Genomic DNA, 15,886 nt, shown 5'->3' on the forward strand with positions numbered 1-15,886 from the left:
CAAGCAAACCCCTCCTCCTCCACCTCAATGGACCTATCAGGCCTCACTGCTTATTCTCTTACCTTGCCGGTCATCATTAATCACCTAGAAGATAATTATTAATGACACCACATGGCTGATCTCCAAAGTAAGCACACAGTCTTCCAGAGGACTAAGGAGACCGTACCTTGGGCAAGGCGTACTTGGGGAACCTCATCTGGACGAAGTCGTTCCGCCGGTAGGAGACATAGTGCTTCGTGCGGTTCCCAGTGGTCACCTGAAGACGAGACGGGAGGAACACAGTCACATGGCGTTACCTGCGGAAGGTCGAGTGGCTTCGTCAGGCTGTACGAGTAAAGCCTGTGTTTAAGAGCATCGGCGTCAGACTCAGTCGCTGTCTGCATCTGTTTAGTCAGTGAAGCCTTATTAGCAGTAGATGAAAGCATCAGCAAGTAAAATGAAATAAACCTATGAGAGGCTGCATAGAAAAGACCAGATAACTAACTAGACAGGGACTACAGCTCATGCCTTCAGGTGGTCTATAACTCCCATCGAATGTTCTTGACAGTCCACACCGAAAGGCACGCTCTGACAGGCCCAGACAGACATGTGATGGAGCGTAACGGTGATTTAACACGGCAAATCTGACGACTGTTTTAATTGAAGCAACCAGGTAAGAATATTCTCAGAAGGTCCGGCCTCCTTCAGGCTCGGGGAGAAGAAGGACATTAGCAAACACGCGCTTCTCCTTTGGGAGCGAATGCAGAGGGACTCAAAAGCAAACCGTCACCTGATAACGTCCAGGGTCCGGTTAGCCGGATGCCAAACGACAAAGCCGACCGGGAGGGAGGAGAGCGGAAGAGAAGGAAAGGATGAATGCGGAGGCAAGAGAGAGGGAGGGAAGGTAGGTGGGGAGAGGCAGAGAGAAAAGAGAGGGAGGGAAGAAGAGGGAAATGGGAGGGAGGAGAAGACAGGAGACTGGAGAGAGGAGCAGAGAGTGTATCACATTATAAGAGCGCGCCTGAGGGGAATCCATCAGGATAAAACTCAAATGTCAGCTTTTATTACTGCCAGAGCTGCGGCAGGGTGAGGCTGCCCTTTCCCCGGCCCACAGTGCCCCAGAAAATCAACACATCATCACATCATGACGTAATTCAGGTCTACAGTACCTCATACGGACAGCAGAGAGACACGACGATAACCAAGACGGCGGAGAAAGGGACGCACTGAGACAGACAGGCATTCATATCACATATATACATGCGTGCATGTGCAAGACACACATATACAGTATGTATACACACACACACACACACATTACATGATTAATCATTGGGATATTCCAGCCTTTTTGGTATGGTTTAAAAGTTACTTTTCTTGATGGACATAAGAGCAGTACGTCTCAATTAAACCTAAAACGAACCGGTCACCATAAATATTTAGCCTGGTTATCACCAGTCATTGAAATTGTGCTCATATATATATCTGGGTGTCAAAGCTGTGGATCATTTTTTCAGTTATTAATGGTAATCATGTACCTCAGCCAACAACACAAACTGTAATCTTTGCAAAGTAAACTCAATAAATCAGCCATCATACAAAAATGTAACTTGAGGATCTGGCTCTATCCAGACCGATAGGCACAAAAGTCATTTATATTTTGTGAAGAAAGAAGGAAGTTTTTGATTTATGACATACATGTGAAAATAACCTCCTTGAGACAGAGATATGCCACTGAAGAGAAATGTTACTGCCTCTATCTGCAATTGAAAAAATGAATTAGAAACAAGATGAATATATTCTGTCCTCCCTTTAATGGAATGGTAAGGAGCAGCAGGTATCCAGAACATCCCATAATACAACACTTACAAAAGTGTCTTTATAGAACAAAACAACAGCATCCCAGCATGAAGAGATTTTACTCAAGAAAAGACCACAACCTGCATTAGTAACATCAACATACTTTCATGTAAATGTGTGAATGTATGTGCTGTTTCTGTCATGACCTGCCTGTACGATCCTCCTGTGTGTCACGCCCCCCTCGTCTACCTCGTGTGGAATCCCGATGTACCCAGCTGTCCTGCATTATTCTTGAGTTCTCCTGTGTATTTAAGTCCACGTCTGAGTCCGTATCCCCAGGTCTGTCATTAACATGTATACTGTACCATGTTGTGTGCTTGTGGCTCATGTTTCCCCAATAAATCCCGTATTTTGGACTCCCGCTTCCCGACCTTCATTCCCGGGTTCCTGCGCGCATGACCAGATGTGACAGTTTGCATGTATAAATGCATGTATGGATTTATGATCTTCACTGCTTTCATTTTATGCAGTACTTGTTAACACTCGAAAGTACAGACATAGGTTTAGTCCGTATTTGAATAGCATTTTGACGCTGCAGCTACATTTTTGATAATCGCTCATATCTGTTTTTGGCTTAGTTGCTGGGTTCCCTACAGCCACATCTGTACCACGTGTTATGATCTATGTCTCTGTATTATGTGCATTTAGAAATCTTTCCTGTCATGGTAACAGAATAAATAACAGTTTCCAGCATTTATTGGAGATACACAAACAAAAATGCTTCAGTGAAGCATGAGGAACAGGCACCAGCTGTTTGGTAATTTTCTATAGATTCATCTGCGTGACGCTGTAAATCAATGTCATGTTAAATTACAGTGTTTGGACGCTTATTATGAGTGATGGTGTGCCGTACAGCAAGATTGTATGAAAATTAAAGTACTTTCTCTGACGTCCACCAAATCCACCCCCAGTGACATCCAGATGCTTCTCATGTATCAAATGCAGTATTAATAAAAACAGTCATCATCTCCATTGTCCCTGCCCCCCCCTGGTGTCATGCAAATTAAAATAAGCTGACCATGGCTGATGTTACAGTACAGAGGTCTGTAAATCCCCACCCCTGCATCAGAATGTGTTGTAGAGGCTTTGTGTAAATTAAGCAGACCACCCCCCAATCCTATAGCCAGGACGGGGTTTATCCCAAACACTCCAAAGCTCAGCGTGAGGGTAACCTTACCAACCATGTCATGCAGAGAGCTCTCCACATGTCATTCAGGAACAGCCACCAGCGACACTATGGGTACAGAACAGGCCCCAGCTCACAAACCGTGACCGTGAAGAGCTCTTACCTTCACGAATATGTAGCTGTCCTGCACGGACAGCGAGTTCTGGTCGATCTTGCCGAGGAACTGAGCCGTCACCATCTTGTCCGAGCAGTTCTGGATGAGGCAGGTCACGTAGAGAAAGCCTGTGGAGATGTGGGATGCAGGTCAGGATGGGTGGGTTTTTTGATGGATGGATGGATGCGGGTGGAATTTAAGGACCTGGACATAGGTTTGGGTCCAAAGATTAACTGCACTGGAGTTACACTTGAGTGAGACACTTATCCTTGATTTGCGTCAGAGATTCACTCAGAAGGATACATGGATAAAGTAAGCAGTGACGGACAACTACCTCAAGTCACTCTGAAGGAATTAATTATTGTCCCTCTTAGCAAATATCAGCCCTCTTAGCACCGAGGAGAACGCAGATACCTCCAGTGGGCAGACGCTCCTTACAGCTGGAGCAGTCAGCACTGCCAGGCAACACATCCAGAAGATTGTGCCCAAAACCTCCCAGCATCCACTGGTACCGCACCCATCCTGGCCACTGCACAAAAACTGACTTAATCACAGCTGTAAATTATATATTTTTATCCACAAACGCAGCGATGATTTGAATCGCTGATTTCGGAGCTGGCTGCAGCCCAGGCAGTGGGACGCGGAGGCGCTGCGGTGGTCCATCTGGACGCCGCTGCCCAGCTCAACCGCGCTCCAGCTGGATGCTTACAGAACCGCTTTTTAGCGCGTCTCTCCGCTGAACCGTGTCAGCTCACCCAGGAAAGGCGCCCAGCCAGCTTATTTCCCTCCTGCACCTCCCTTAGGAATTTTCACTTCTTGTTCGCCGACCTCCTTTGGCCTCCTTCCACTGAAAATCGCACGACATTGTTGCTCTTACAGTACGTCTATCAGCTCTGATTGTTAATAATTTATATAATTATTGCAGTTACTCTTACAGTTTTTGTTACATTTTCAGAACAACTATTCTGGGAAAATGAAGCAAACGGATTCAGCAACTAAGACGTGCAAAAGCACCGACGCAGCAATGATTCATGCGAGCCATAGGGGGCGCCACATAATGGAGGAATTCACGCCGGGGGCGAACTGGGTCTCACGCAGCGTGTACGCTGTCGAGCCACAGGAGAGACAGGGCAAAACCACAAGACAAACACGGGTACACAAGGTGATTCTCCGAGTCGTTTCCGTGACCGCGCGTCTCCTCGGTTCGTTTTGTTATTATTCCATATTTAATACTTGTAAAGCAGCTACGGAGGGAGGGTGATCTGCCTAAGTGCACGGACGTGTAGCCAGGCCACCTGAGGAGGAGGAGGAATGTCAGCGAGGCAGGACGACACGGCTCGGACTTATCCCCGCCACACGCGGCGGCTGCTTATTCAGTCTGGGTTTCTCCTCAAGGTGAGACGCGTGCGTCGTGCTCCAGGTAACGTATGGCGCGGAATGTTCTGGAGAATAATTACTGAAATCGAGGACAAAAAGGGCACTGGCTGGGGAAATACAAAAAAAGGAAGCAGAACAACAGAAAAATATCTAAGGCTGAAATTAGACCTGTATCGGACAGTGTGGTTTGTTTGTGTGGCCTGGACACGCCAATCTAACACACCCATGCCTATTTCCAAGCTGGGAAAAGACTCGCTGAAATGACATGGCGGAGGAATGCACGGGGATGGGGGGGGGGGTCTCTCTGTCCGTCCCGTCCATTGGCCTCAGACTTGCTTTAAGGAGCCAGAGGTAGAGTCCCTGCACCCAGCCCTGGGCTACACCCCCCAGGCCAGCCTCGCTTCAAGGAAACCCTGTGCTTTTTTTATCTCCTTCTTCGCCTACAGCATGTGCAACCGAAGGGCATGCTGGGAAAAAAGAATCACACTCAGAGATTAGACATGAGATTGGAAGTTGAAATCACTGGAATCTTTGGTAACTTACCCACCAGACGCCCCCCCCCCCCCCCACAACCCAATGAATGGGTAAATGGGTAATATGCCTCTGTAAGAAGTTAACTGGATTTAACGATACTAACAAGTAGTTCATGCAGTCTAACACTGCTTCATGGTGCGAAAAAACATGATGTTCTGCAGCACTGCGGCGGAATAAAACAGCGCAGTGATGGTCTAAGGGACTGCACTGGACTGCGACTGCACAGGACTGCGGCTTTTTCTGTCCCTGACCTTGGATAAAAAAGGAAAAGGTGATGTCATTTCTCCCCAAATGGTGACTTTCATTCTGTATTTGTCCCTATGGCATGATTGCCCAACCCCTCATTAACAGATATTATACTGTAATATGTAAAATGGGGTTACAATGGGGGGAGGACAGATACAGGCCATACTAATGACAGAAGACTGCACTCCTCTCGCCTAATAACCCATTCTACGGCGTCATTACAGCTGGCTGCGGGAATCAGGGCAGGCCACCTGACTGGGTGCCCCACATTACACAGCAGGCCCTGGGGAGAAGTGGCAGGCGATTCCCAGGCTGTGTGCGGCCTTCACTGCATGGCCTTCCAATTCGGGGAATGGTACAGCAGGAGCGTTACAGTGGAATGCCAGCACCCCACATCAGAAGCCGGCGAGGTACTCTAACCCCCCCACCACCATATTGTCCTCACACACCGCTGTACTTTGAGAGTCTGCAGCTCACTGGCTGATGCTCTTGCTAGCTGCTTAGTTAAAACATAAAGAGCCCGGGGCTGAGGAACACCTTCTGCTGACGGTAGAGTTGGGGTCAGCATAAAGCTCGCTCTTCACTCACAGTTACGAGGAGCCCCGGAGGAACAACCTGCCTTGACCTCTCCACCCAGGTCACAGAATTTATGTCACTGAGGGAACATTCACATGGGTGGCAGTGATGGTGGCGATGGTGGAGTTCATAAATTCGTATTTTAAAGCAGTGTTTCTCAACTCAGTCTTCAGGGACCCCCAGTCAGCCCACATTTTAGCTCCCTCCCAGCTTCCAGTGCACCTGTACCAGGTATCTGGTGTCCTTATTTGGCTGGGAGCTGGGAGGGAGCTAAAATGTGGGCTGACTGGGGGTCCCTGAAGACAGGGCTGAGAAACCCTGTTTTTATAGTTGTGTAAGAAACACGCACACACAGGCACACACAGGCACACACAGACACACACAGACACACACAGGCACACACAGACACACACAGGCACACACAGACACACACAGGCATGTTCTCGCCATACCTCCGCTCGTCTCCTGCATCTCCATGTGCACCAGATCCGGGTCGACGTCCACGCCTGCCACAGACCTGCCGCCACGTGGGACACATCGGTTAGCGATCAGAGTCAGACACCACGGCTTCAGTTCGGCCGACATCTGCGCAGGCACATTACAAATGACCTTGCAAATGAACGATGCACCAGGCCGGCCTGATTAACGAGTCCCGTGTCACTCGCCGAGCTCATATACAACCAGCGGTGTTCCGTGAGAAAAACAGACAACTTTAGTGCATTATCCCTGCCACAAAATTAATGTAATTAGCGCAGTAAAGACTGAGACATGGCTTAGAACCTCCATTAGGGGTCCAATAAAGCTCTCTTTACAAGCAATTAGCAAGCTGGTATGAGCACAGAGGAAGACGTGCACTTCGTGTGTACGATTTCCCCATCAATCTTCCCCCAAAAAGCCCGGTTATCTGGAAGCAATTCCCCAGCATGTGTCTAAATAGCCCCGTGTCAAAATGAGTAATCAGAGACTGGCAAGACAATATCCCCACATACTGTAAGACACAGCCTCCGGAAGAGATGACATGGAATACCGATTTTACCGTCAAACTGAAAGTTCATAGAATACAAAACATCTCCATGAAAAAAAGCCAGTTTTCAAAATCATTTACATGGAAATGACATACATCTTTTGAGAAAGCAGGGGTCAGACAGTATTTGGAGCAGTTGGGGATTAGGAGCCTTGCTCAGGGGGAAGTGGTGACACCACATTTCCAGGTGAAACACTGTTGAAACACCTGTTGGTTTAATGGTTTCATTCCATATTTAATCTGTTGTATGCAGTCTTATGATTTCCCCCCGTTAGTCTCCTCTCTTCTGTGTTTCTCCTTCCTCTCCTGTGTTATACCTTTCTGCTTGTCCCGCACGTGTCCTGCTCTACCCAGTGTTAGTCTCCCCTGGTGTTCCAGCTGTCAGGGTTCCTCTCCCCCGCGTTTCTCTCTTCCTGTTTTGCTGACTCGTCCTATGCATTTGCCCGTGAGACGTGGGAATCTCCCTTCTGCAGGGCTCTCGCGTCCGTTCACATAGCATGATTACCGTTACGGCTTACCGGAAGATTAATAGCTTAATAACCTCAAAACCCAACACTGAAAAAATGGAGAAAAAAAAGCAGAAAATAGGTTACAGCAGACCACCCCGCATGGCCAAAGACCGACTCAGCTTCTCAGGAGCACCAGAGTTCATCTGATTTACACAGATTGGCTTCCAGGCTGCCGGTTTTTAGGAGAACGAACATCCAAGAGAGGATAAGCGCATTCCAGAGTCAACAATCAGCTAATTCTTCCCTTTCTCCATGCATTAAGTCCCCAAGTAAATTTAAGAGCTTTGCAGATGCGGAAAATGGAATCGCCAAGGGTCTGCTGCATGTGTTACTGTTAGCGGCTGAACGTTAAGAGCCAGACCCTGCAGAGAGAGTCATACATCTTGTGATATGTGCAAGGAGGGTTTCCTTGCATGACATACAGCGATAAAGCTGGCGGCGTGTTGACCAGTGACAGCTGCGGCTCACGCTTTACACGCGAATAAAAAGTGACAGCATCACGGCTCATTTAGAGCATTTCAGAGCTTCACGCTCAAACCTTGGCTGAGCCGCCCCCCCCCCAACACAAAAGAGAAGTGTTTAAAGAGCAGATCTGGCATTTTGCCTCTGGCCAGTGATGACTCGGCATGTTTATTACAGACACGTAAATCTGTCTGCCCAGAGCTCAGAACCTCTACGTTTAAGGGCACCAGCCTGAGCCTGGCATGACCTGCATTTTCTTTGACCTTCTGACTCACGCTCCTGGGGAAACGCATTAAAGAACACGGTGTGTAATGAGGTTTAGGCCCGCAGCTGGTGTTTGGAAAAATCTCGTTTCCGATCTTCATTGTGTCATCGTGGCTGTAGCTCACTTTCCTTCTATAAACCCTCAACACATGAGCTAAGCAGCCCAGGAACCTCTCTCCTCACTTTAAAGAGACATTTGATTTAAAACAAATAGACACTTGGTGGCTTTTTATTGCATCATATACAATCAGGGGCTGAAATTCAATCGATGAATGCTGGCTGTTATGCACATGCTGCGCATCGACACCAGCTTTAATATCCAAATGCCTGGAATCTCATCAGAGAGCTGATTGGCTGGTAAAGAAAAGTCACCTGAAGGACTCCAGCCAACCAGGAAAAACTGAGAGGAGCAACGAACAAACACCCACCAAAAAAATCGATCCTTGCTGACACGTTCCTGCAGCAACGTCCACTTCCTGCCCAGGTCTGTTGACACATAGAGCTAAAGAGGAAAGACAGAACAGAGGACAATTAATACCATTGTAGAGTACAAGCATTCAGTGGGCACTAACTGGGATGCTGGTGTATAATGAGATCAAGTCCCCACTGCCATTACATTCTGACCAGCCAGAAGAACCAAATGCAGACTTTTATTAAATGTACTGCTGTTCATTAAGTGAGGTGCCAATTCTATAGCAGTGCATTGTTTGAAATTCTATAGAAATATAAATACTAAAATACTTGTGTTTTGCACATTTTTACAAAGGATTTTTATCGGTACATGAAGTACAAGCCATGCACACCCTTCAAAGGAAATGTTTCTTGTTCTCAACATAACCTATTAATTTTAGACGACTGTTATGTGCTTTGTTTATGTGTTTGAGAACTCAAGAGCTTGATCCGTAATAAAAACCTATTGATTTCCTGTTGGTATCCCTGAATTCCAGGCTGTGTGAGGAAACGCTGACCCGCCTTTCAGCCTGATGAGGGGACCGGCCTGTTTGCTGCCCACACATGAAGCGTAGCACTCAGCTTAACGTTAAGGACGTCGGTAAGGTTGTCGGTAAGCCTGCGTTGTCGTGGACCACATCCAGCCCTGTGGCTGATTAGTTTAACAATACCTCAGTCATCAGCGAGTTCCTCCCAGACGCTGCTGCCAAACTAAATACTTTCTCTGGAAGCCCGGGCCATTATAAAGTCTCACGGAGAGAAAGGACAGCCAAATTCCCGGGGTGAAGTAAAAGCTGGCAGAAGCCCTCTGACAAATGAACGCACCGTAACTTCACATGACACACCTGGCGGAACTGACAGGGGTCCTAAAATGTAAGAGCGTTCCGGGGGGAGGGGCATCTGGGGCGACGCATAGGCCAAGGCCAGACGACAGCCTTAGGGGCGAGCTTTTGTCAGGAATGCGGAGATTGTGTCTGTGGCAGATGAACGCAGTGCCGAACGAGGCGCCAGATGAAGCTCAGCCGGACGCCGAAATTCCAAACGAGCGACAGCAGCCATGCGTGACGTGCGGGAAGACAGGATCGGGCGTTTTCTTTGCTGAGAGTGAGGGGCAGAGCGCCTAGTGAAGTGTTCCTACTGCAGACGGAAGTCTGGAGCAGGTGAGTGTTTATTTAAAGCAGGGATTGTTTACTTACTCATCCCGAGTTTCAGTGATGAATCAAATAAACACAGTTGTGCCGTGATCACAGTGCGGAAGGCCTCCCTTCCCTCATCTGCTAAAGGCCAGCGGCCTATCAGCGCTCTATAACAGAAAAGCACTTTTCCGGCTTCCCAAGTGCGATGGACCTGGCGACGCGTGATTGACTCGCCTTTCCCTCCTTGCTGTAGGCCAGCAGCTTGTCCTCCTCCTTGGGGTGAAAGAGGAGCGTCTCCACAGTGAAGGAGAGCGGCTGCCGCTGGAAGGAGGTGCCCTCGTCGGTGCTGATGAAGAGCATCTGGTCGCGCTCGTTGATGGTGGAGCTCACGAGGATCACCTGCAAGACAAAAGGCTGCCGTGTCACAATGAGGCGACTCAGTAATAAGGAGCGGCGATGAGTTTACATTCACACGGAGTCTGACTGCAGTGGGATTCAGCGGGTGAGGAAAGCCAGACCCTCTCACGCAGTACTTTTGTTTGACTTTACAGGTCATGAAAGTTTTATCCGACATCGGCTTACCAGCAGAAGATGCTGGACAATGGTAAAATAAAACTACTATTTGCTGACGGACTGAACCATTCTAGAGATCTTGAAAAGATCATGAAACTGCCTGGGGGGGACCAATCGCAAGCTTGATGGGGGGGGGGGGGGGGGGTGGAGAGACCAATGAAAAACCTGCAGGGTTTATCATTTTGTTGGCCACCATAAACATCCGATGAGGCGATTTATCGTCCAAATAATGACTTCAGTCACGCCGCCGAGCCTGAGATTAAACGAGATCACCAGCACTGAGGCCCCGGGCTGCCCAGTTGTGAATTAAGGTTAAGCGGCCTGTGCACTGTCTGTGAGTTCACGTCGGCCACGATCAGAGCGCTCCGTCATCGCACCATGTATCAGAGCCCACTGGTCGACCGTGCTTTACCCAAAGAGATGCATTTCAGGCCATCCCTCTGTTTCCTCCTGAGACACTTCAGCAGATAAAAAAATCTTTTATTACACAGTAAGGTCTGGATAGCCTGCAGGCATGAAAACCCAAAAATGAGACAGGCAGAGCTCCCCCCTCGCCTCGATTTATGCAGGAGCCGTTTCCCTCTGCTGCTAAACGGGGCGCACCAGACTCCACGGCGCTGCTGAATCACTGTTTTCAGAGAAGCCGAATCGGAAAAACATATCGATCCATCACTCCGCACCGAAGGCGATAATAACAGATGAGGATGGAACCAGGAGCTTCTTCAACATTCACGAAGCGCAAAAATGAGCCATAAAGGTTCCTCAACGAGGATAAACATGGAATATTGAGAGAAACACTGGGAAAATGCCAACGGACTATACACCGTGAGATCAGGGGTGTTAACTGGGTGTATGTGCTCGTGTATGTCTGAGCAGGTGTTAAGTATGTGAGTCAATACACGCGCACACACACACACACACACGCACAGCGACCTTCAAGAACGAAAAGCAGAAGACAAGCATTTCCTGCCCACTGATTGACACGGTGTCAGTAATGGGTGCGACCAAGCCTGCATAATTGGATTAAGAGGGTCAGAGTAGCTGAATGGCGCACCGCTGCAAATACCGCCGAGCGTGGCCGAGCAGTTCCTCCGGCCACCAGCAGGTGGTGCTGTTGCTCAACTGTCGAGGCCATTGGGTCGCCAAACCAGCGGGGCCCAGTAGCAAGGCCTTGGTAGCCCGCGCTGACCTGCCTTTCGCTCAGTGCCAAGTCCCCAAAAGTGGGGCAAGGGAGAGGGGAGCCGCAGAGCATATCCTGTAAAGCGAGCCGCTTTGGAAAACAAAGGCCCTCCTCCCGTCATGGACCCCGCGGGGAGCGAGCACAGGGCCTCCATTGTGTGCCATGTTTGTGAGAGCAGACGGGTGCAGCGTGCTACGGTTTCCTGTATCTGTAGCTGCTGGGGCCGCACTGGGCCGGGGGGGTGGTCAGGGGACAGCGCTGTTGGCATGCAGTGTCCAAAAGGCATTCACCACCTAGATCTCAGGTAAGAAAACGGTGACACCAGCGTGACACCTGAGGATTCAGGAAGCCAATAGCGGTGAAATACCTGCATGGGCCAGACCGGCCACACAGCCCGGCAGCAAACACACCCACCAGCCTCTCGGTAGAGAGGCAGCCAGGAAGGAATCTACAGATTCATGCACTGCTCCGATTCCCAGCACAGGGGCATGCTGGGAAGCCGCCGGAGCCTGAGCTCTCCGCTTCCGCGCACAGAACGAGCGGAGATCGACTCACAAACGCAGGAAGACGCACAAGAGGAGGGTGCACGGGTGAGCACGGCTCAGACACACACACGCATATAGCAGACTGTGTGGAGTTCTGTCTGAGGGCATCACACGGGTCAAATGGGCGCCGGAGCGAGGAATACCAGACAGCAAGCTGTTTTTGCATGTAATCGGAGCTGCGGACGCAGGTGCAGATCCCAATTTGGCCACCAGGGGGAGCACCATCATTCCCCAGATGCTGAGCTATTCAGGCGGTTATCTGACTGTTTGGGGCTCATCTGGCATGTCCAAGTTGAAAGGCCCTTCTTTAGCCGTCCAACCCTCCACCCCCTTCATCAATCCTGGCCATACTGTCCTTGACCGCTTGATTATGCCTATTTAGACCAGTTTTCCACGGCACACTGTGAGAGGTACCTGATAAGATCGCAATCTAATCTCGTGTTCAGATTGTGCCTGACTCATGACAAACACTATAGCTCCGCAAGCATGTATCCATGGTGATAGTGTACATGTTCATTGTCCTTGTGTTTCTCAAAGAAAGCCATTCAAACAGCTCCCACAAGGGTCCAAGAAACTAACCCTTGCTGATTACTTGCTGAGTACAACCTGGCTCTTAACCATTACGCCACCTGTTGGTCATAAAAGCACATGGAGTCACAAAGGAATGTGTCTCTTTATTGCTACTATAAATCCTTCCCCCATTATGTTAATAATATATTGTACGATGTGATCATTATTTTTATTACATTAATTACAAACTGTAGAGGATGATTATCGGTAAAAATGGGGGTGTCAGTGTGCATATGCAGCATGAGAGTGGAGGCCTAGGTTGAGCCTCCAGGCCCAGGCCATGCACCACGGCTCAATGGTGCCCAACCTTTCCTTGCTCTTGTCATGGCCATGCTGGGTGCAAAAGAGCCACACCCATCTTAGAAAGAAAAGCCACGCCCCTCTGAGAGAAAAAAGCCACGCCCCTCTCAGAGAGAAAATCCACGCCCCTATCAGAGAGAACAGCCACGCCCCTCTCAGAGAGAAAAGCCATGCCTCTTTCAGAGAGAAAATCCACGCCCCTATCAGAGAAAAGCCACGCCTCTCTCAGAGAGAAAAGCCACACCCCTCTCAGATAGAAAAGCCACACCCATCTTAGAGAGAAAAGCCACACACCTCTCAGAGAGAAAATCCACACCCCTCTCAGAGAGAAAAGCCACGCCTCTCAGAGAGAAAAGCCACGCCCCAATCAGAGAGAACAGCCACGCCCCTCTCAGAGAGAAAAGCCATGCCTCTTTCAGAGAGAAAATCCACGCCCCTATCAGAGAAAAGCCACGCCTCTCTCAGAGAGAAAAGCCACACCCCTCTCAGATAGAAAAGCCACACCCATCTTAGATAGAAAAGCCACGCCTCTCTCAGAGAGAAAAGCCACACCCCTCTCAGAGAGAAAAGCCACACCCATCTTAGAGAGAAAAGCCACACCCCTCTCAGAGAGAAAATCCACGCCCCTCTCAGATAGAACAGCCACGCCTCTCTCAGAGAGAAAAGCCACGCCCCTCTCAGAGAGAAAAGCCACGCCCCTCTCAGATAGAAAAGCCACGCCCCTCTCTGAGAGAAAGCCACGCCTCTCTGAGAGAAAAGCCACACCCCTCTCAAATAGAAAAGCCACACCCCTCTCAGAGAGAAAAGCCATACCCCTCTCAGATAGAATAGCCACGCCCCTCTCAGATAGAAAAGCCACGCCCCTCTCAGATAGAAAAGCCACGCCTCTCTCAGATAGAAAAGCCACGCCTCCACACAGGCTCGCCACCCTGGAGTGGAGGGAAGCGATTCTTCACAATCAATGAAGACGGGAGAAAAAAGAATCTATCTAAGCAGCAAAAGCAGCACAGTAAATAAGGATCGATGTTCGGGAAGGATTTACATACTGCTCCTCAGCTAGTTCACCATTATTAATAGTCTGCTTAGCAGACCAGTTTTTTCATGGCAGCTGACCAGCTCACAAGCAACACATGCATCCGATTTGTCGTCTTCCTTTCGGAATTTCACATGCCTCCAACATTCAGCCCTGCACAGACTCCGGCCCTCACTAACTGCATTAGCTTAATGAGTGTCAATCAGAGCGTGTGTCCTCAATCACCCCCCCGGCAGCGCGGAGCACTTGGCACGAGCCGAGACCATGTGACCTGGCACCGGCCTACATGCAGCCGTAGCCTAATACTGCCACATGAAATTAAGGCTCACATGGTGATGGGGTTGGCTGACGCGGCCCCCTGGCTGGGCCTGCAGAAGTCCATTACCTCTGAGTGTCAGGGGGCCATGTCAGTGGGGATGGGGGGGCAGGAGGGCCTCTCAGCAGGTTCAGGGCTGGGTGACAAGAGGGGGAGGAGGGGTGGCCCTCAAGAATGACGAGGCGAGCTCAGAATTTATTTGGTCAAAAAGGGTGATGGAAAAAAGAATAGCAGGCCAGCTCTCTCACAGGAAAAGAATCTGCCCCGGAAAAGTCTGGAGGTATTGGAATTGCCCCCATGCCATTATTGTGTCAGTAACCCAAGCCAGGGTGACATGGGATCACTGCGGAATGGAGAGACCCGTCAGGCATGTGCTGTCTCACCACGCGTGTGTTTACAGCCACCGGGGAGGGAAATGAGCTGTTAAAAGCGTGTGGTGAAGCCACAGATCCAGTGTGTGGTTGCCCTTCTGCACCACTACATGAAGTAAACCAGCAACATAAACCAAACCCACAACTAAACCAGAGCTTTATACATCCAAAATTCTGCCTTTGTCTGCTGTTATTCACAGAAGCTGAACAGGCAGAAGCTGAATTAGCAGATATGGTTCTGAACATGAGCATAATTGCGGATGGGGTCAGTGTGGTGCCTCTGATGAGCCAGAGATGATATTTAGAGGAAATCTTTCCATGCAGATAGTCTACAGGATTCAAACTGTCTTTTCCTTTCAGTTGCTTCCCCATTATGATAAAGATCAACCCCCCCCCCACCAGTAGCACAGAGCCCCCAAGTTCTAACTTGACCCCCTGCCCTCATGTCAAAACATATAAGTGAAAGACCTCAGTCAAGGTGGGCCTCAGAGAGGAGGGGAGCAGCTCTCACAGCACGGGAGAGGAGGTGAAAGACATCCGTCAAGGAGGGCCTCTGAGAGGAGGGGAGCAGCTCTCACAGCACAGGAGAGGAGGTGAAAGGCCTCCGTCAGGGTGGGCCTCTGTGGGGGGGGGGGGGGGGGGGGGGCGGCCCTCAAAGCACATGAGAGGAGGTGAATGACAATCATGGCACGTTATGGACTCGATATCTGCTGATGAGCAGACAGCTCTCCACTGCCAGGGTGGGGCAGGAAGGCTCACCAGCCCTCAGACCCTCTGCTTAAAGAGGGTCATATCCCTCTTTTTGGTTCATAACCCAGGTCTGTGCTCTTGAGAAAAAAGCATCCAGTTTAAATGTGCTGAACAATTTGTGACAAGCAAACAAGCTCCAAAAGGGGTGGGGATGACAGCGCAGAGGGGTCCGTCATCACAGGGAAGAACTTCAGGTGGCCCAGTCAGCTTGATCCCACTCTTCCCTCAGTCACCTGGACCTGGTCTACGCCCTTCCTGCAAACCTCTTTCTATATTCTTCTCTGACCAGCATACAAAACCTCTAAATGATGCTCAGGGGCGTCTAATTTAATCTAATTGTAGTTGGGCCCCAGGGGGAACTAAAACCACACACAGTCTGGGCACAGCTAAAGCACCTAAAGTGCTTTACAGTTCAGCCTTGGTCCTCTTGAAGGCATGATACCCCTCAACAAGAGAGTGTATGGGTCTCACTGATGGTGCTGTAGCTAAACAATGACAATTTCCCATCATCCTCCTCTGGGAGAGAGTATGGGTCTCACTAATGGTGCAGT

General features: G+C 49.6%; 1 protein-coding gene across 5 annotated transcripts in view; it reads right to left on the reverse strand.

Annotated features, from left to right (window-relative positions):
- The window catches only part of sorcs2 (sortilin-related VPS10 domain containing receptor 2), a 189,769-nt gene that overhangs the window by 34,703 nt on the left and 139,180 nt on the right, over nucleotides 1–15,886 (reverse strand). For all 5 annotated transcript variants that reach the window (XM_023825439.2, XM_023825438.2, XM_023825437.2 and 2 more), the window contains 5 exons: nucleotides 9,932–10,096; nucleotides 8,540–8,613; nucleotides 6,305–6,369; nucleotides 3,129–3,247; nucleotides 167–256 (listed from right to left, as the gene is read on the reverse strand). In XM_023825439.2, coding sequence (XP_023681207.2) covers nucleotides 167–256; nucleotides 3,129–3,247; nucleotides 6,305–6,369; nucleotides 8,540–8,613; nucleotides 9,932–10,096 — 513 coding nt within the window. The remainder of the gene's footprint in view (nucleotides 1–166; nucleotides 257–3,128; nucleotides 3,248–6,304; nucleotides 6,370–8,539; nucleotides 8,614–9,931; nucleotides 10,097–15,886) is intronic.

This window comes from Paramormyrops kingsleyae, chromosome 12 (genome assembly GCF_048594095.1).
Source record: "Paramormyrops kingsleyae isolate MSU_618 chromosome 12, PKINGS_0.4, whole genome shotgun sequence".
NCBI lineage: Eukaryota > Metazoa > Chordata > Actinopteri > Osteoglossiformes > Mormyridae > Paramormyrops > Paramormyrops kingsleyae.